General features: G+C 38.0%; 1 protein-coding gene across 1 annotated transcript; it reads right to left on the reverse strand.

Moving 5' to 3' along the window:
• Positions 1 to 109: 109 nt before the first annotated feature.
• On the reverse strand, positions 110 to 14,427 carry ifngr2 (interferon gamma receptor 2). The gene is made up of 7 exons (XM_042494115.1): positions 14,242 to 14,427; positions 11,751 to 11,865; positions 11,264 to 11,436; positions 8,961 to 9,106; positions 5,297 to 5,438; positions 1,402 to 1,547; positions 110 to 1,044 (listed from the first exon to the last, which is right to left on the reverse strand). The coding sequence occupies exons 1-7, from the start codon at positions 14,279 to 14,281 to the stop codon at positions 934 to 936; spliced, it is 873 nt and encodes a 290-aa protein (XP_042350049.1). The 5' UTR covers positions 14,282 to 14,427; the 3' UTR covers positions 110 to 933.
• Positions 14,428 to 20,124: the final 5,697 nt, after the last annotated feature.

Genomic DNA, 20,124 nt, shown 5'->3' on the forward strand with positions numbered 1-20,124 from the left:
AAAAGTTGTTACGCTTGCATGATAGTTCAGGCATTTGAAAAAGCCATATTTTACAAAAGTGCAATGGAAACCCTTTTTTGTCTTTTCTAAGTCACATGATGCTATGGTTATGAGCTGGCTCCCTCATGATGCAGCAGGAGCTACGAGAGGTGTTATCACATCACATAACTCTTCAAAAGTTGGGTGGATCATCACCTCCCAAATCCCTCTTACGTGACCCTTCCCACGTATGAGGAACTCGCCTTTCCATTATCGCTCCATAACTCGCAACTCACACAACTATTGCTTTAGTTTTGCACAAATCTGTAATGGAAACCCGCCTAATGTTATAAAAGTGCGTAGAAATGTGAGTGATACACTTTCTAATGAGCAAAAATATCACTTACAAACATTAAGACACTATTTCATCATTTTAAGACCTGTGGGGATCTTTCCTAAATCTAGTGTCAAACAGAGGAGTAGGTGGAGTGAGGCTGCTCTGTGGGACTGCTGTCTTTCTGTGGGATTAACTGTCTCTTACCAGCTCATGTATGTTCACTGTGGCCTCCGCACACACAAAAAATGTCTTAACTTTTCACCTCAGTTTTTGCTATGACTGCCATTTCCAGGAACCCTGGCAGCCATTTTAAAATGCAAGTGGGGATAATAACTCGCTGTGGAGCTTATTAGCTCGAGTGGTCTGGAGAGTGCTTGAGTGTTTTCACTGAAAACTAAATCTACATCCATTTAGACTTCCTCTTCTCAGCAGTTAAGTTCTGACTTAAAAGTTGCCACTTATCGTGAGTCTAAATCCGTCTCAGCACAGTGTAAGGGGAGAAGAGTCGGGACGGCAGGTTGCAGAGTGTCTCTGGACGGCTCAGTGGACAGTTGTGGTCTCACAGCAGCAGAATGGGGAAGCCACAGAGAGGAGGTGTAGTGAAGGAGATGCTCCTTTCATTCCATGGACTCCTTCGGGGAAATGCAGGAAATGACGTCATAGTGCTCCTGAGTGGGGCTGCTGGTGGGGGTGGAGAGGTGGTGCTCTGGAAAGGGCTTGAGCAGGAACTAGAGGGGACACAGACAGTCCACATTATTTCAGTAAAACTGTAAGTAATACAGTAATACTGCAGGCATTATGCATATATGGTCAAATGTGAATAACTGTGGGCGAATTGTTGTGAATAAATCACCTGTATATAAAGGTGCTACATACATTTAAGCAGATACTTGACCAGTTTCACAATACAACATGCAGCATGAATAAAACGGGCTGGTTTTCATTACAGATCAATAAAACACATTTGATGCTTATTCATCCTGCTCACAGTGCTATGAAACATCCCCATCATACACACACAGCACATGTACACAGTGTGAGCTAGTGTTTGTGTGGTGAGTGTGCTCATCAGTGCTGGTGCTCACATCGTCAGGGATCTTGCACGGAGGTCGCAGCCACCGTTTGATTTTCCCTCGTTGGAAGATGAAGATGTACGCCATGGACACACCGAGCAGGAGGACGACGACAAGCACCACAGCCACTACCGTCTCTATTACTTTGAAGTCTTTTTCTGTGAAATGTTCAGGACACACACACATACACACAACACAGGAGTTCCACTACGACTCTTACTATGTCCTGACTTCAGAGGATTTATGAACTTCAAAAATGTAAAAAGTAACTTTTACAATAGATAACACAAACAATGAGATTATACGCTTCATATTATAGTATGTTGTTAAAAACAAAATAAAAACCTCATATAATAGTATGTCAATGATAAAATTTCATATTATTCTATGCTGTTAAAAAAAAACATAAAAATGTTAAGCTACAGTAGCTCGTTAAAAATTATAACGTCATAATATATTGTTAAAGAGAATACTAAAAATGTCAAACTATATTATGATTCTGAAAAAGTAATAAAAACATAAACCTATGGCATGTCCTTAAAAAAAATAGTAAAAATGCCATAGTATAGTAAGTTGTTCAAAAACATATAGAAGTCAAAGTATAGTTGTTGGTCAAAACATGATAAAACATATTAGGATAGTACACCATTAAAAAAAACATTAAAAATGTCATACTATAGTATGTTGTCATAGAAACGTCATAGTCTTGTATGTTGAAAAAAATCATAAAAAAACATAGTATGTTGTTTAAAGTAAATAAAATCAAATCAGAGTAATATGTCATCCGAAACATGATAAAAAAAAGTTGTGATATAGATGTTGTTTAAAAAAATTATAAAAAAACATAGTATGTTGTTAAAACCATTAGAGAAAAATCATACTGTAAAATGTAGTTCAAAAAGAATACTCAACCATGATATCATACTATATCAGTACTTGCATTGCACCTTTTGTACGTACATTTTGTGTTTTTTATATTCTGTTTTTTTCATTTTATATTTTTAAATTGCTTCTATATTTTTATCTCTTATACTATTTAAGGTCATTTTTTTTATTCGTCCTTTATGTTAATTGTTTTGCTCCAGAACACCAATTCAAATTCCTTGTATATGTAAATGTTCTTGACAATAAAACCGGATTCTGATTCTGATCAGTCAAAAATCAGAACAGTATTTCATTCAAAAAACTATAAAAATGTCATAATACAGTATGATGTTAAAGAAATGATAAAAATGTCCTACAATAATATGATTTCTAAAAAATCCAAATAAAACTATCTTATAGTATGGTATATGGTTGAAGAAAATCATGAAAACCTCATATTTTAGAGTGTCATTAGAAAAATGATAAAAACGTCATATTACAGTACATCATCCGGAAAATGATAAAATGTTTAAGTACTGTCTGTTTTCCACCAAAATCATTAAAACATCATAGCGAAGTATAAAAAATACATAAAAATGTAAGAGTAAAGTATGTTGTTAAAAAAATGATACAAACATCATGTCATTCTAAAAATCATGAAAATATCACAGTAAAGTGTGATGTCCAAAAAACGTCAATCTATAATTTTTCATTTAAAATAAAATAAAACATCATTGTATCAACGTCATTCAAAAACATCATAAAAATATGTCATAGTATAGTTGTAAAGTATGTTCTTAAAAGAAAATGATAAAAATGTAATAGTCAAGATGATGACATAAATCATAGAAATGTACAGTATAGTTGTTCAAACAATGATAAAAACATCATAGTATATGTCATTCTAAAAATCATGAAAATGTCATAGTGTAGAATGTCATCCAAAAAATGATAAAAATGTCGGCCTAATGTTTGTCATTCAAAGTATGATAAAAATGTCATAGTATTGTACGTCATTCAATATAATCATGGAAAAAAGTCATAGTAAAGTATATCTTAAAAAGTAATAAAATGTCATAATTTAGCATGTTGATCAAAAACATGATAAAAAAATCACAGTGTAGTATGTTAAGAAAGTATCATATCATATATCATAATATGCAATTATAAACCATTAAATCATGTATGTCGTTTAAAAATATTGTCAAAAATATCATTAAAATGTCATACTATAGTATGTCATCCAAAAAATGATAAAAAGTCTAGCAGTATAGTAAGTCTTTCAAAAACTGATTAAAAAAAAATCATAGTACAGTATGTCAAAAAACATAAAAATGATACCATATATAAACCAATAGAACGTCATACTGTAGTATGATTGATTGACTGATTCTTTATTTACGTGTCATGCACACAATGTGCCCAGCCTTCACGGGTTTATAAGACACCAAAAGAAAAACTCCATAGCAGCAGGCCAAACAATTCATCCTATTTCATTTCATCACAAGGATTTAAGACTTTTTTTAATGGTGTTCGAAAAAAAACGTCTAAAAAAAACGTCATAACAGTATGTTATGTTATGTTGTCCAAAAAATGTTACAAACATTATAGTATAGTATAGTAAAGTATAGTATAAAAACATGATAAACATGTCATAGTCAAAAAAGAATTAAATGTCTAGTACTGTATGTCATTCAAAAGATGATAAAAATGTTACAGTTAAGTTAGTCATTCAAAAAATCATGACTGTCATAATATAGCATGTCATCAAAAAATGATAAAATGTCACATTACAGTATGTTGTCCAAAAAATAATAAAAACATTGTGATAGTTTGCCTTTAAAAAAAAAAAAGATAAAAATATTATAGTATTGTCCATCATTCAAAAACAACATAAAATTGTCATTCTTTAGCATGTCACCCAAAAAATGATGAAAATGTCATAGTACAGTATGTAGTCAACAAAATTCAGAAAAACCCCATGACATAGTATATTGTTCAAATAGCCAATTAAAATGTCATATTATAGTATGTCATTGAAAAAGTTCTAAAAAGTTGTATATAGTATGTCATTTAAAAAATGATAAAAATGTCATACTAAAGTATGTCGTTAAAAAAACCCATAAAAACGTTATAGTATAGTCTGTTGTTCAAAAAATGATAAAAACATCATGTATCTTCCAAAACATCACAAAAACATCATAGATTATTTCGTAAAAAAGCATAAAATCACCACAGTACAGTCTGTAATTAAAAGAAAATGATAAAAATATCATAGTAAAGTCCCTCATTAAAAAAATATAAAATTTTCATACTATAGTACACCATCCAAAAATTGTTATAAACGTCAGTATATCTGTCATTCAAAAAAATATTAAAAACATGAAAGTATAATATGTCGTTCAAAAAAAAACATTATGTCCTCAAAAATATGATAAAAAAAGTCATAGTATAGTCTGACGTTGAAAAATGACAAAAACATCATAGTTTAGTATGTCATTAAAAAAATCAAGAAACATTGTACTTTGGTATGTTGTTGAAAAAAAAATCATAGTATTGTATGTCGTTCTAAAAAAAAAAAATCACAAAAATGTTTAAAGTATAGTGTACTGTCATTCAAAAAATGATAAAAACATCATAGCGTAATATGTGACCCAAAAAATGATAATAATAATGATAATAATAAAAAACTTAACTATAATAATAATAAAAACTATTTGTATAGGACCTTTCATACAAGAAAAACAACCCAACGTTCTTTACAAGAAAGAAATTAAATGCACCAAGTGCTTCACATCAAAACACATAAAAGACTAAAAAACATAATAAAACCTGCATGTAAAAATAAAATAAAATCAAAGTAAATAAAATCAAATCAGAGTAATATGTCATCCGAAACATGATAAAAAAGTTGTGATATAGATGTCGTTTAAAAAAATCATAAAAATGTTTGTAAAAAAACATTTCTTTTAATGTCTCAATATTTTAGCTGCCTGGCTGAAAAACTTTTTTAACAGCAGTATCAACTGCAAAGAAGCCTTACTTGACTCTGGGATGAGCTCACACTGTGTACAGCTGGCCAATCCGACGGGCTTATCGAAGTAGATAAACTGCACCTTTGTACAGTACCGCCGTCCCTCCTGCAGCTCACGGAGGGTCACTGAGGCCACAGCATCTTTATACGACTGTCAAAGAGTAAAAGGGGTTTGGAAATCATTAACACAAATCACAGACATACATAGATAGACAGTATTTCCTGTTTACTTGAAGGCTATTTGTCAACCTATTTTGTCATGTTTTGCAAGTGACTAATGGGAACAACCTTTTTTACAGTGGCCCAGTATAGAGTGGTGAAGGCATGACGTATTATTGTAGGTCAACCAGGAAGTTAGCATTGCACTGGTTCCCTCGTCAAAAACCTTATGGCATGTTTAAATGGGAGTTTTGATTATCGCCTTAATAAGCTCTGTGACGAACACAACTTTATGATACTTACACGTTTTGTTTAGCATAATAATCTTCACAGATGAACACCACTTTTGTGTGTTTTGAAGCATAAATCAAATCGCCATAAGCAAAAAGCTACTGTTAGGCTTCACTGTAAAAACATGTTAAAACACAATTGAAAAATATTATAAACAGATGAGGGCAGTTGTTGCTACAAAGCTGTTAAGGTGGTGAGTGGGTTCACTGAGTTTCTGTGTCCAGTGTGATGACGTCTAACGTCCTTGATAAACACTGTAGTCCCATTTTAGCCACTTGTTCGCAATCGCCTTTTTTTAAACAAATAAAACCTTAAATCTTATTTAAGCGTATTTTATTTGATTTTTTTAAGGGTTTTTTTTGGCTTTTATTGCCTTTAATTGATAGGACAGTATGAGCGTGAAGGGGGTAGAGAGAGAGAGGGAGACATGCAGCAAAGGGCCGAGGCCGGACCCGTACCCGTGGCTGCGGCTGCGGCTGCTGCGGCGAGGACACAGCCTCTGCACATGGGGCACTGCTCTATCCACTTAGCCAACAGGTCCCCAAGCATCCGGATTTTATGTTGCAGAACAAAACATCTAAATATCTTTAGCCTGTGTTAACCAGAGACCTTATTTAAGGCAGTTTACTGAAAACCCATTAAAAAAACCCAGAGACTTTAAGATGAGGGAACCAGAGGTGCAGAAATGCTAAGGAGTCTACAGGTTTCATACTATGCCGTATCGTTTATTTCACCTGATAACACTTTGCGTCTGTCCGTGTAGTTGAGGGGGCGTCTACACAATGAAAAGCACCAAAACAAACAAACATGGAGGAGCTGGAAAGCAATTCTGAAAGTGGCGATTCAGCACAAGAGGGGCTAATTCTGTCCTTTGGACATGGTTTGGGCATGAAGCAGTCTGGTATCAGGCAGGTCCAGAAAATCACATCTGAACCATCGTACATGCTCCATCCGGAGCTCCAGCTTTTACCATCAGCAAGAAGATTCAGGGTCCCTAAGCACAGACTGAACGACTGTAAGAAGTCATTCATGCCCACCTCCATCTGGCTCCCTAACACTCACATGCAGTATCAGGAAGACACCCGCCAACCTTTTTTTTGTGCAATATCCATCAATGCAGTTTGAAATATGCAAATACTGGCAAATGTGTAATTACTTCAGGGTGCAATATTTATTTTTAGGACGTGGAATAAATGTGTAAATAGGTTTATTTGAAGTATGTGTGTCAGCGATAAATGTGTATGTGTGTTTCTTATATGCTGCCCTGTAGCAGCACACAGTCCAAAGCTAATTTCCCTGTGGGGACAAACAGAAAAAAAAGTATATCTTATGAAAAGTCAGATACAGCAGCACTATAACATGCAAATACTATCAATATCTGAACTGGAGAGCTGTTAGTTTGTTTCCACTGCCCAGAGAATAAATCACGGTGTTTGAGGGCTCTGCTGTAACAGTCTAACTTAATGAGTGGAAGGAGCAGTATTGTGAGCAGGTGAGGCGTGTGTTTTTCTATCTGCAGAGCTCCCATTGTGAATATTTACTCACATTTTTCGACCACGGAGCACCAGTGCCACTTGCAAATCTTTGCAATCTATGAACTGGAGAACTGTTAGGCCACCTCCATACGGAGACAATTTAGGTGCATCCGCAAAAGTTTTTTTTATTGTATGGATGTTACGTCCACACAGAACTGCCGTTTGGGGAGCCTGAATAAGCTAATTTTTGAAACCAGGTCCCAGAGTGAACAAATCTGAAGACACCACCCTTGCGTTTCAGTGTTTACAGCCCATAACCCAACAACAACAACAACAACAATGGCGGATTACGGTGTTGCGTTGTTGCTGCAGAAGCTACTAAGCGTGATATGGCTTTTACAGCAAAATCTTCAGCTCCACACAAATGTGTCCTGTCTAGCTTGATTCATACCTCCCGCCATCTTCTTCTTCGTGTATTTGTTTTAGAGATGGCAAATTCGACACCCAAGATCAAACTGTTTTTCGAAACTTTTCGTCACTTCCGGCTTTGGCACGTAGCTCGATTTATAATAGATCCATGCTCGAGACGTGTTTCGAAACATCACGTGATCGGTACCAAACCGATTTATAATTTATAATAGATCCAAGTACCAAACCCGGACAGAGAGTTTTAAAAGACCACGGGAAATGCAGGCGTTTGAGGTGTTCTGTTATGGCGAGGAAGTAGAGGGGGATTTGTGCGAACTGAGCTGAGTTGATGGTAGACTGACAGATACATACATACATACATATAATATAATAATGTATAATATATAATTAGATATACACAAACATATATATATATATATTTATAGATTTATATAGATACATATAACTATATTATAGCTATGCGGGTTTTTGGGCTGGGGAAAAGGGGGCTTACAACAAAAACAATGATAAATGGGTGCAATGTAAGCGTCTACCAGCAGATGCCAATATAGAGCGAACAGGTTTTGAAACGTTTCAAAGTGTCGAATTTGCCATCTCTAGTTTGTTTACATAACGCGCTTTTTCTGCGAATGCTCCATGTCTTATTCTCTGTTTTTGGAGTATTTCTGTGGCAGCGTTACAGCGCCACTTACAGGCCTGGCATATATACCATAGTGTTTTCAGTGATTTTGTGTGGACACACACATTTCTTGAGACGATTCCGTGTTTACGGAAAACTTTTTTAAAACGAAAAACAAATAAATCTGTTCCGTCTCCATGTAGACATGGCCTTTGTTTCCAGCTCGCAGCAGATGAACCCTCATACGGCCTTTACACTTTAACTTTCTGCCAACACTAACATCCAACTGTTGGCCGGAAGCTTTAAGTCCACGTTGGGAGGGGGGGTTAATGCCAATTAAACCGTCATTTACCGGATACCCTGGTAAAATTTCGGGAAGGTATGAAATATTACACTCGGCCCCAACCTAGTACATGTACACAGGTGATCAAAGACAGCAGGAGGAGACTGAGCGTTGGTTTAATCAGCTGAGACTCATCAGAGTAACCGCACCGTCTATCCCACTGCTGGTCACATGTTGGCTGTGATCAACATTTTAGTCGTTTGCTGAGCAACATGACAGGAAAAAGATAAAACCTTTTGTTTAGAGTGCAAGGAGATCAAAACGAGCTTAGTGTGACCTCGTCTTGGATCACCAACAGAACACATTAAACAGGAAGTCACAGCATGTGTTTCTTGTTAAACAGACGAAGTTTCTCACCTGCAGGGGCTCTCCTTCCTTGCCGTGGTAAACCCTGTGTTTTGCATGGTCTCCATGTTCCAGAGTTAAACTGTTGTTGGTGCTCAAATGTACAGTCAACGAGCCAGGCCCTGTAGTCAGACTGAAGTCAGGAGTACAGGAGTCACCTGCAGGGGCACAATAAATATTTCAACAATTAACTAAATCAGGTAAGACCTACATAATCTGTCCTCTGTCAATATAATGGGTGCACAACCACCAACACATCAACCTGAACTTACAAATCAACAGAGCACAATGACTGAATGATGTTATGAGAGCTTACTGTGGGTTTGTTAAGAATTTCACACTAACATCATGTGGTTCACACCCTGGTTAGGTTGGTTAACAACCACACTCATCAGCTATTGGTGCAACAAGAATATGCCCCAGCAGGTACCGGCAATATTTCAGGAGATCCAGTGTAGCATGCAGATATATGAGCCAAAGCTTCCTCTTTCTTGCACCGGTTATTTTTGCTAATCTTGAAAAACTCGGAAAGGGACAGCATATGATTTCTACCCACACTGTAATTAAAATCACTCATAAAGTGACTGAAGTGAATTTCAATTAAGTTGTTGCTGCAGAAAATCTTTTACTCTAAATGAATCCATGAACAATAAAGTCAACTCTATGAATAGTAACACAAACTTTATGAATAATGAAATAAAGACAACACGTGCACAGACAGAGACACCAAAAACTGAAAGTAACAGCTGTGTCTATCACTGTAGTCTAAACATCTACAAGGTCTTGCACTCGCAGTATCTGAATATTCAGGCGCCCTGGAACCTCTGAAAGTACCTAAACATGGCCATTTCATAGTATGAAATAGTTTTTCTACAAAACAAATGGTGACTATTGTGTCGAGACTGCTTCTGGGTGAGAGAAGAGACTGTGAAAACAGGCTGCGTACACACCAACCTCTAAGAACACCAAAGCACTTGATCATTACTGGCATATTTCATATCAAAAGATAAGATGCCATTTCAAATAACTAAAAAACCTGGCTGTTTAAGATTGTTTGTTTTTTCACAAAAAAGATGTGTGTCCTCAGTGGTGCAATAAAAATATTTGTAAAATATATTCAAGTATATTAAAGTATATTCTGATGCTTATCAGGATAATATCTTCATTTGCTATTATTTTGGCCAGCATAATCCAATATAATCCACCCCTGCCTTAAACAGATAATTACATATGATTTTTTTAAGTTAATAAAAAGCTAAATATATTGACAACACATGGGTTTTGAGATTGCATTTTGGCTAATGAATTCCACCTTTTTAACTCTCCACACCGACTGTTTAACCGCCACTTGAATGATATTTATCAATAATTACGTGCACTAGAGTAACCAGAATGCTTCAGATTCCAAAATCTTGTCCCGTTGCCTGCAGATTCTACATGCAGATGCAGATATCTGTTATAGAGATTACATAACATCTGGAATTACACTGCATTAGGGTTGGGCGATAAATCAAGTATAGTCAGTGTCATGCAGCTTGTTCCATGTATGATAAAATGCCACGTCATTTTTTTTGCCGCCAGTTTTTCGGCTCCTTCACGCTCTCCTATGGCTTTCTCCCTTTTACAGACACAGACACAGAACCCCCCACCCCCCAAAAAACCTCACACACATGATTTGTCACACACACTCCAAAGCCCATCCAAACCACTTTCTCCTGAGTGAGTGTGTTTTCTTTCTATCTGTAGAGCTCCAGACCATGACGATATAGCTGCATGGGAGCACCAGTGTGACTTTTAAATACTGTTAATACATGAACTGGAGAGCTGTTAGTTAAACTAATTACAACTTTAACTGTTTGCTCACAACTGTTGACCAGCAGCTTCAAGTTCATAGCAAAAAAATCCTTCTGGCCCGAGAAGAGCCAGGTGCTTGAAAATAAAAGCTGTGCTATGATAACAAGACTTTATTTAACTTTATTATATGACAGTGGAAATTTTTATTTAACTTTACTGTATCATTAGTTCATTTAATAATTTTGTGTTAGTGGTTTACATTAGTTTTTTAAGAAATTTCAAAATATCAAGAATTATATATACATGTGCTGGCCTGCGTCCATATATATATATACATATATACATACATATATCATCAAGCCCTACACCACATATATTATAAAAGGCACACCATAACTCTGATTTGACCTTCACTTTATATTGTATAGGTCTGCACTAGTTTGCACAAACTATAGAGAGCCAAGGTAAAGAGCCAGCAGACATCATCTGGTCCAGAACTGAAACCACTCGTGCTTTCTTACCATGTCTGCTGCAGGCTTTGACTGGTGTGGAGGTCAGCCTGCGTCCTTTCTCTGCTCGCACACGCAGCATAACACAGCCGTGCTCGCCAAAGGCTTTAGTGGAGCTGACATCACAGGAATTTAAAGATATATGGACGCAGGCCAGCACATCTGCCCACACGCGGCTGTCAAAGCTGAGGACAACAACAGGAGATTGACATCAGTCCAGAATCTGTCAGGATGTCGATAACCTTTATTTACAACTTTTAAACATGTTTAAATGGAAACACAGAGTGTCTTACAAACCAAAATACTGTCTATGAGCTGTGTCTACATACACACACAAACACACACAGCATAAGTAGAATCTAAACAAATATGAAAATGCTACACGACGACAGGATAACGCAAGAATTGCCTGACGTATGTCCAAACAGGACCTTTAGAAGCTCTCAAATTTTTGCTCATGCAGGCTGTAAACTGACTCGCCAGGACCGTCAGAGCTCACCTGCGGTACTGAACAGTGTAGGTAATATCTTCCTCCTCAGTGGCAGGAGTCCACGTCAGCAGCCAGTTATCAACATGGATGTTCTGGGGCGGTGCTGGTGGCGCCTCAGACAGCACTGGGACAGATGGGAATGGACAGCAAATGAGAACATGATGTCTGACATCAAGAAAAAGTCATATTTCCTGCATTTTTGAACTCTTATTTTTTTCTGTTCAACAATCATTCAGCACCTTGGTTGTTTAAAGGTTAGAGGATGTCTTTGTGTGCATTTTACTTTTGAGATTTGACCATTCACAACAGAAGATGTGCAATTGGATTGATTTCATCTAGACATGTTAGGCATTTAGTAATAACAACTTTAAAATGTAATGTTGCTTTCTTTGAGCTGACTCCAGAGTGAACACTGATAACGTTACAGTTAATTCTAAAAAGTCATTCCACCCAAAAGCTACCATTTGGGAAAGAGGTGTAGCTACTAGATAAGATGTTGGCTGGTGTTGATAAAAACATAACTGTGATGGTAGTTAGCATATTATAAAGTATGAAAAAAGGTCATATTTTATTTATATTAAAGGTTAATTTCATTTTTTTCAACCTTGACACTATTCTCCTACATTTTTGTTTCAAAGTGACTAATTTTGGAATTGGTCCAGTATGGAGCCAGAGCGCTGCAGCTGGCAGCTGAGAAACAGGCTACAATGTAACCACTCAGTGCATTATGTACAACCAGTCAGAGTGCTTGTTTTTGCCACCAAAAGGCTCAGATTGTTACCCCAATTGTCTGAACATTATGTAAAGGATCCCTACAGAGATACATTTCTTATAAACAGTAATAATCTTTTTGTTTAACTAGCCCCAGAATCCCCATCACCAAACCCACCAGACTCCACTTAAATAAACAGCAATCAAATTGTCATAAGACACTTTATTCAATGCTGTCAGAAACAAAATAAAACTTAGTTCATAATTTTACAGTTCCAACAATCTCCGACTCTAATAAATTGAAATAAACCCTTAATTTCCCAAGTTAGATGTGAAAATATTCTGGCTCTATGCATGCTAAAACTACTGTTTATTTAAAAGGAGTCTGGTGGGTTTGTCACTAGCATTTTCAGGGCCATCTCTGGTTAAAATGAAAGGATCCTACTCTTACGTAAGAGGTATATTTTTGTAGGGATCTGTTTTAGGGGTCTACCGATATTGGATTTTCAGGGCCAATACTGTTACCGATTATTATGTTTGATGAGACCGTTTTTAGAACCAATATACATTTACAATTAACATGAAAATATTTCTGTCAAAACTTTAAATTTGGTATACAATAAACTCCTACACAAAACTCTGTTTAAGAAGAAGAAGAAGAAGGTAGAGTAATTGGTCATTTTTCAAACAAAGTTAAAAAATGAAATTACATTTATCCTTGATCCTGCTACATCTTTGGAGGTGGAGGTTGAGTTGATTAAAATCAGAAGCTACTATGAAGTAAATGCTTTTAGCAGACGTTCAATCAAAACTGAGACTTTCAACATCATATACTGCAAGTTCTGTGCATCTTTTTTTGATAAAGTTCAGTGACAATTTAATAAAAAAAATGAATGAATAAAAATAGCTCCCTGAGGTTTTATGACGTAAAATTTTAAATTTTCTATTTTTTTATTTCCTTCCTTGGTGACACTTTCTTTGCACTTGTTGCAGACTGCCTTCCATAGTGTTGTTTGAGTGAAATATGTAAGCTGTTTACAATGAACAATTTTAAAATAGAACACAGATACAAATAAATCGGCAAAATGACAAAAATCGGCCCTGATAACCGGCCAGGCCGATAATCTGTCGACCCCCTAATCTAAACTGAAACTTTCAACATCCTATAAAGCAAGTTCCTACCAACTTTTTTTATAAAGTCAAATGAACATTTAAATAAAAAATAAATAATTAAGAATAGCTCCCTGAGGTTTTATTCTAAGGCTGAGATACAAATAACTGGCAAAATGCCAATTATCGGCCCTACTAATTGGCCAGGCCAATAATCTTTCACCCTTAATCCTTTTCATCATGTTGTCAGAGGCTTAACAATAACAATCTGAGCCTGTCAGAGGCCAAAACAAAGACGTTTAATGGACGTAAATGGACTATTTATAAATTCCAGCATTAGATCATGCTTATGTGATGTTCAACTTTGAACTTTTTACTTTAACCACATCAAAAGGATGACTTTAAGTTTGTTTGCTAGCTTACAATCCTTTTTCATAATAAACAGAGCGGCTGTATTTTGGTAGAAGCCTGAATGTGGACGTTAGCTAGCGTTAGCTTGGGTTAAATGAGGAGGCCTTTCGTTTTTACTTCTTACACGCACACGCGCACGCGCACGCGCACACACAGACACACACACACACACACACACACAGAGACATAGGATGTTGCCTCATCCTAGCACGGAGAGGTAGCTCAGCTAAAAAAAACCAAAGCCCAGCTGCTAATGCTAGCTTATTACCTTGGACGACAGCTAAAAGGCACAGGACAGCGGGGAGCATGGTGACAGCGTCATTTCACAGAGAGCGACGAGTTCGCGAACACATCTGTCCCCACAGCAGCCATTATCTGTCTGTTCAACAGCCACAACATGTCTGACACTTCCCCAAATCTGGATTGTCGACAGTTTGGAAAGTTACCCCATGGAAGTCACTGACGCGCACTGACGGTAACTGACTGCAGCAGCTTCCTGAAACGCCCCTTAAAGGAACCATGCCCGTACTAAGATTAATAATGACGACAACAACAACAACAACCATCAATAATAATAATAATAATAGTAATAAGCAGAAAGACTTAATCAAACTCTGGGAACCACACATGACTATCATGAAAGATGGAAATGTAAGATTCACTTGAAAAGCATTTGTAAACAGACAAATTTTCGACTGGTTTTGTGTGTATGCGCACGTCCCTTCATGGTTAAATGACTCAGTGGTACCATATCAGTATAGTACTAAATTATGAACACTGCAGCCTCTACAACATACTGCACTTGTATATTTTTAATACAGTCAGAATCTGTAATATATTATTGCCTGCATATAAAGAAATAAGGATACAAAGGGTACAAATTGTCCTCTTGGTTGTGTGGCAGAAGAGAAGGGCACAGCCTGGCTCAGTGTGGCTTGTGTGGAGGCTGTTTAGGGGCTGTGGGACAAAGCCAGGGCCTGCAGAGCATGCTGGAGGCTCCACATTGGGGTGTGTGGACTCTCGAGGACAACTACGTTGGGCACAGATCCTGCAAACCCTCTGCTCTCCCTCTGGTTCTTCAACAAGCTCTACAGGCCCCTGGCCCCCATCTCACCCTTAGCAAGCCCCTCTGACCCAGGCTGTGCTCTGCCCTTCCACTGACTTTCTTCCACTGTTAATATGAGCATGGATGTGGAGCTGTGAATTTTTATATTTTGAGTTTCATATGAAAGGACATGGCAAAAAAAAAGAAACAGAACCAACCAAACAAACAAACAAACAAACAAAAATGGTGGAATCTGGGAACAGCATTTTTTGTAGCACTTCATTAGGGATGCACGGGGTACACCTCGATTTTTACAGTTTCATGCACCAAATCCAGAAATGAATGATAGTCCTCTTATGTCCTCATGAAGGACAGGTTGGGAAGTTGAAAAGCCCAGACAAAAAGCATTTAAACGACCCATGCTCACTCAGCAGCTCCACGCAGCCCACAGCCACTCACACACACATGCTCAGATTCCCAGCATGCAGTGCAGTGCGGAGGAGAGGAGAGGAGAGGAGAGGAGAGGAGAGAAAAAAGACAGGAAAGGAGACCTTTTTTGACCTTAAACCACCACTTTACTGGTCAATTGTCAAAATCTAAAAAGTCACAAAGACATTAATTAAAATCATTCAATCCTCGCTGCATCCACCCAACCCACACAGCCACACAAGATAACACAATGAAAAACTATTTTTGTACATTGTCTCAAACAAAGAGTGTGAGAGTTCCATTCACTACAGTACAAAGGACTTCACCAGCACCCCGATGAAAACAAACTCTTCCAAATCAGACACTATTCTGTAATACGTAAAACTGACCTTTAATCGTGCAGCTGCCAAATCTCTGAACAGAAGTTCCACATCTGTATATCCTGTTGCTGTTATTTTATTCCTCCTTGTGAGCCATACACTCATCAGTGTTTCCTCTAGGATTTTTTTCAGCAGCGGAGGCAGGCTCTCCGGGGAGCCGTGGCGGCGTAAACAAATGACGCTTGACTGCAGATTTTAGTTTTATGCCCAGCATAATGCCCCTTTTTATTGAATGGTTGGCATGAAAATCACTTTTTAAAGGCTGAATGTAAAAATAAAAAATAATAACAAAAATTCAACAATAAAATAATAAAAACAATAAATAATAATTTCTTGATGGGGCTGTAATCAGTGGCAAAGTTTGCACCCAGGCTCAGAACAATGGATTTTTCTTGGTTTTTTGTAGAACAGCTCTAAGGCTCTGTTGTACGGAAATTCCCCAAGAGGCCCGTTGATGCTCAGCAGCATACATGCTGCAAGGTGATCCCCCTGCAGCCTGTTTCTCAAGTCAGTCTTTACCTACAAATAGAAACAATAATGAGATTGTGTCTGTGTTTCCCTTTATGTTTTTCTCCTCTCCTCTCATCTCTCTCTCCTGCACCATCACTTTGCTCTCCTGCTCCTTCACTCGGCACTCCCCCTCCTGTACTCTGCTCTCCTTCACTTTGTTGCACTGCTCCTCCCTGTCTGTTACTTGTCTTATACGATTACATAAAACATTAACGTTAGATAATTTACACTCACGTCACATTTGATTACAAGTGTGAACATAATTTTTTACCTAACCATCATAATTTGAGTCGGTAAAAAGGCTAATGATACCTGACTAGCGCCATCCTCATCAGGTGTCTTTCTCTTCTTTGAAAAATATTTGAACAAGCTCATCTGAAAATGCAGTCAGCGGTTACATCATGGCGTGTATATCGCTTAATGCTATCAATTAGTTTACTCACGTTAGCGACACTGAGTTGAGTTGGCACCGGGCCCAATTAACTTAAGCTACGTAACCTTAGCTGGCCATCAATATTTTGCGAATGTTTATTTAACTAATAAAATCTATTAGAAGTTTTCTTAAGCTAATAAGTCTACCTTTTCTCCGGTAAGTTGCACGCTATTTTCAAGCCGACACTCCTCTGACTCTCCGACCTGATGCCTGGATGCGAGTAGCTAATTAACGTCGGCACCAGTTAGTTCTGTTGGGGGGTGGGAGGGGGCGGTGGTATCTACCCCAAAGAGTAGATACGGAGCAAGATAGTTATCTGCCTCAGCACTCGCGACACCCAACGCAGTGCAGGACTGTGCTGTGATGCGGCGGTGGTGTATTTGCAATTTAAAAAAAAAAAACAACCAAAAAAAAAAAAACGACATTTGAAGGAGCGGCGGGTAGGATTTAGGAGTGGCGGGCCGCCACTCCTAAATGAGTGTAGAGGAAACACTGCTCATCTTTGCTAGCCTTAACAAAAAAATTAAGCAAATGCTCCTGCGGTGTACTGCAGAGTACCTGGGACCAAAAATGAAAGCCACATCCTAAAGAACCTGCCCCAGACCACCAAGCTTCAGCAAAGAAAAGAGGGGAGCCGATCTGGGGCAACACAGCCAAAGGTGCTGCAAAGTTTCCTCCTCTGGGTAGAAAGCACAGTGACTCTCTGCTGTGTGGTCAAAGCGTGCCACATGTCTGTTTGTAGCCACGACCCCCTGCACCACCCTCCACTGGAGATCCAAACTGCGTTTCTCAATGGGAGACCTCTAGCTGCCTCTGGGAGATGACCCTGACACCAACACACCAGAACACCTTGACTCCTGGACACCAGCTAAAGATGTTTTGTTAACAGCTACAACATACAGGCTCTTTATGGACACTTGGGAGAAGTCTGGCAGTCCCGGTGTTTGAAAAGACTTCAACAACACTTCCATACAGCTGAGAACAGTCTCCATTCGGTCTCAATACAGTCATCCATGAATGGAGGACTGCCTGGCAGAAAAAGAAGGTTTGGGAAACACCAATGCAAGCAAGGTCCAGTGTTTATCATAAGTTAAGCCTTCCACTCAGCGAAGCAGCACAGAGGCAGTTTCAGTCCAGAGCTGCTGCTGATGGCAGAAAAAGCACTGGTCAAGTCTGGAGATGAAAGGCTGCAAGAACAGCACAGCAGATCTGGTCCAGTGATGTCCTCCCCAGAATAAGTTCACCAGTCTCTGCTGTATTTCCTTGTCGAGTGTATCCGGAGATTCTACAAAGTGTTCATCTCTATCAAACGATTTTTCCTGATCAATGGAAAGAAGTCTGACATCCAGCTGCTAGAGCTTGGAAAGTTCAACGATGTCACACAGCAGAAACCGATTGTCCATTATTGTTCATCCAGGAACAGAGTCAGTACTACCCTTGTGCAGCTCAGTGGCAGAGTCCAGAGTCCAAACAATTTTGAAAAACTTCAAACAAGTCCTTTCCCAGTAGGCCCCAAAAATGCTAGCAAAACTCGGAGGGAAGACCATTGATCCCAGAGTACCGACCGCAGTTGAGCTGCTGGATTGCTGCTGGCACCTCGTCAAAAGTGATGGTGGACATCAGTGAAGCAGCCATTACTTGGCTCAGCTGGGTCAGTGGGATGTGCTGTGTACTGTTGACAAAAAGATCTAATTTGTATCTTCCCAACCTCCCACCACTAAGCTTAGTTATCAATAATATCTTTTTTTTTTTTAGCCACTGACTCCAGAAGTCTAAGACTGACAGAAGGCCTTATCCTAAGTCTTACATTTACATGCCAATAAAGACAGCGTTGACAGTGTGTCAGCAACAAAATATCAGATGTCACTAAATGGTGGTCTGAGAAACCAACCTGCGATATCATTGATTTAATTAACCAGTTGTTGTAAGTTTGATTGACATGAACCCTATCCACTATGTAACCAGTTTTAAAGATATGAAAGTGAATTACAGTGTAATAACAACTTGGACTGATCATAAGACCTGGACCAGAATCAGAAGACACTAAATTCGGGAGGAGCCACTGTACTGAGCAACAATAATGAGGCAGACGCAGGAGTAACAGTCGAGTAGCCACTCTTATAATTTGTTACAGTAAATAAAGTAAACTGTTTGGTTTGTACAGAATACAAATTAATAACCCAAACGGTCAGAAAATAAAAAAATAATGTGCACACTTACAACAAAAATGCTTGTTGGGGCCCTTAAATAAAATAGGAGTTGTTGCAGGTTTTATCGTTGTAGAGTTATTCAAGTTCACCTGCTTCCAAAGGTCCTTGTAGTGTAATGTAAGTGTAATATGTGTGTGAATGAGTGGATACGTGGGTATTTCCTTGGTGCTGAACTTCCTTCAGGGTGGTTGGCTCGCCATCTGTTACGGCAGGAAGTTTGTCCTGAACCTCAGACTCTTCCGTCCTCCAAAAAAAACCTGACCTGTAGACAGGTCACACATTTACATTCAACACCATCCATTCTCAGATGCATCATTAGGGATATCAAATGTCAAAAGATGCACACCATTACATCTAATTATGACATGAATCTTCATCTCTATTCAAATCTCAAATCTGTCTTAGTTGTACAACGTTCAATCTTAAGTGTATCATTTATGAGAACTAACCATTAAAGTGCTCACACATTTACCTGTTCACTGAACAGTGTTTCAATAGTACTTATGGTAAGTGACCATTAACATTCAAAATATCATTTATCATAACCATATCAGAACCATGTGCAAATAACATAACAGTACACATTTGGAGTTAGACACAGAGGTATTAAAGAAGTGAGTTACTCTTACACCATAAGCCTATTCATGTGAGAGAACTGCACCAAAAATTACCCTCTAGTCACTTTAAATTCAGCCAAAATAGCATACATGTTCTCATTAAACTGCATAGTACAAAATAAAATATTGTTTTACATGTATCACAACATATCAAATTACTCGTTTCCCTTTAAATTGGCATTAGGAAAATAAAACACTTCCCCTATAATTTTATACACATCAGCATAAAATAATAAACACAATGTGCATATGTTCAGAAGTATTGCACCATTATTCACTTTAGTTCACTCTCATAACCATAATATCACCACTGCTTTCTTTCAACACTCGGAAAAACAAGAGGAAAATAGCACCAGAGCAGCTAAAAAGCACATTTCTCACCGTTGCTCTCCATGTTATGAAGGCGGAGCTCGCCGATGTCGGACCTCAGCGGCTCTCTGGATGAAAGGCAAGCGGTTAGCCTGTTAGGCACAGAGCTAGCATTAGCATGCATGATGGCAGTAAGCGTCAACAAGTTGTTTTTTTTT

Source organism: Plectropomus leopardus, chromosome 10, assembly GCF_008729295.1.
Source record: "Plectropomus leopardus isolate mb chromosome 10, YSFRI_Pleo_2.0, whole genome shotgun sequence".
In the NCBI taxonomy this organism is placed as follows: Eukaryota; Metazoa; Chordata; class Actinopteri; order Perciformes; family Serranidae; genus Plectropomus; species Plectropomus leopardus.

What these genes read in the sequence shown, in the direction of transcription:
- ifngr2 (XM_042494115.1), bottom strand. Translation starts at nt 14,281, where the DNA reads ATGCTCCCCGCTGTCCTGTGCCTTTTAGCTGTCGTCCAAG. An exon ending in CCTTTTAGCTGTCGTCCAAG is followed by an intron (nt 11,866 to 14,241) that starts GTAATAAGCTAG and finishes CATCTGTCCCAG; the next exon opens with TGCTGTCTGAGGCGCCACCA. An exon ending in CAAAGCCTGCAGCAGACATG is followed by an intron (nt 9,107 to 11,263) that starts GTAAGAAAGCAC and finishes GTGCCCCTGCAG; the next exon opens with GTGACTCCTGTACTCCTGAC.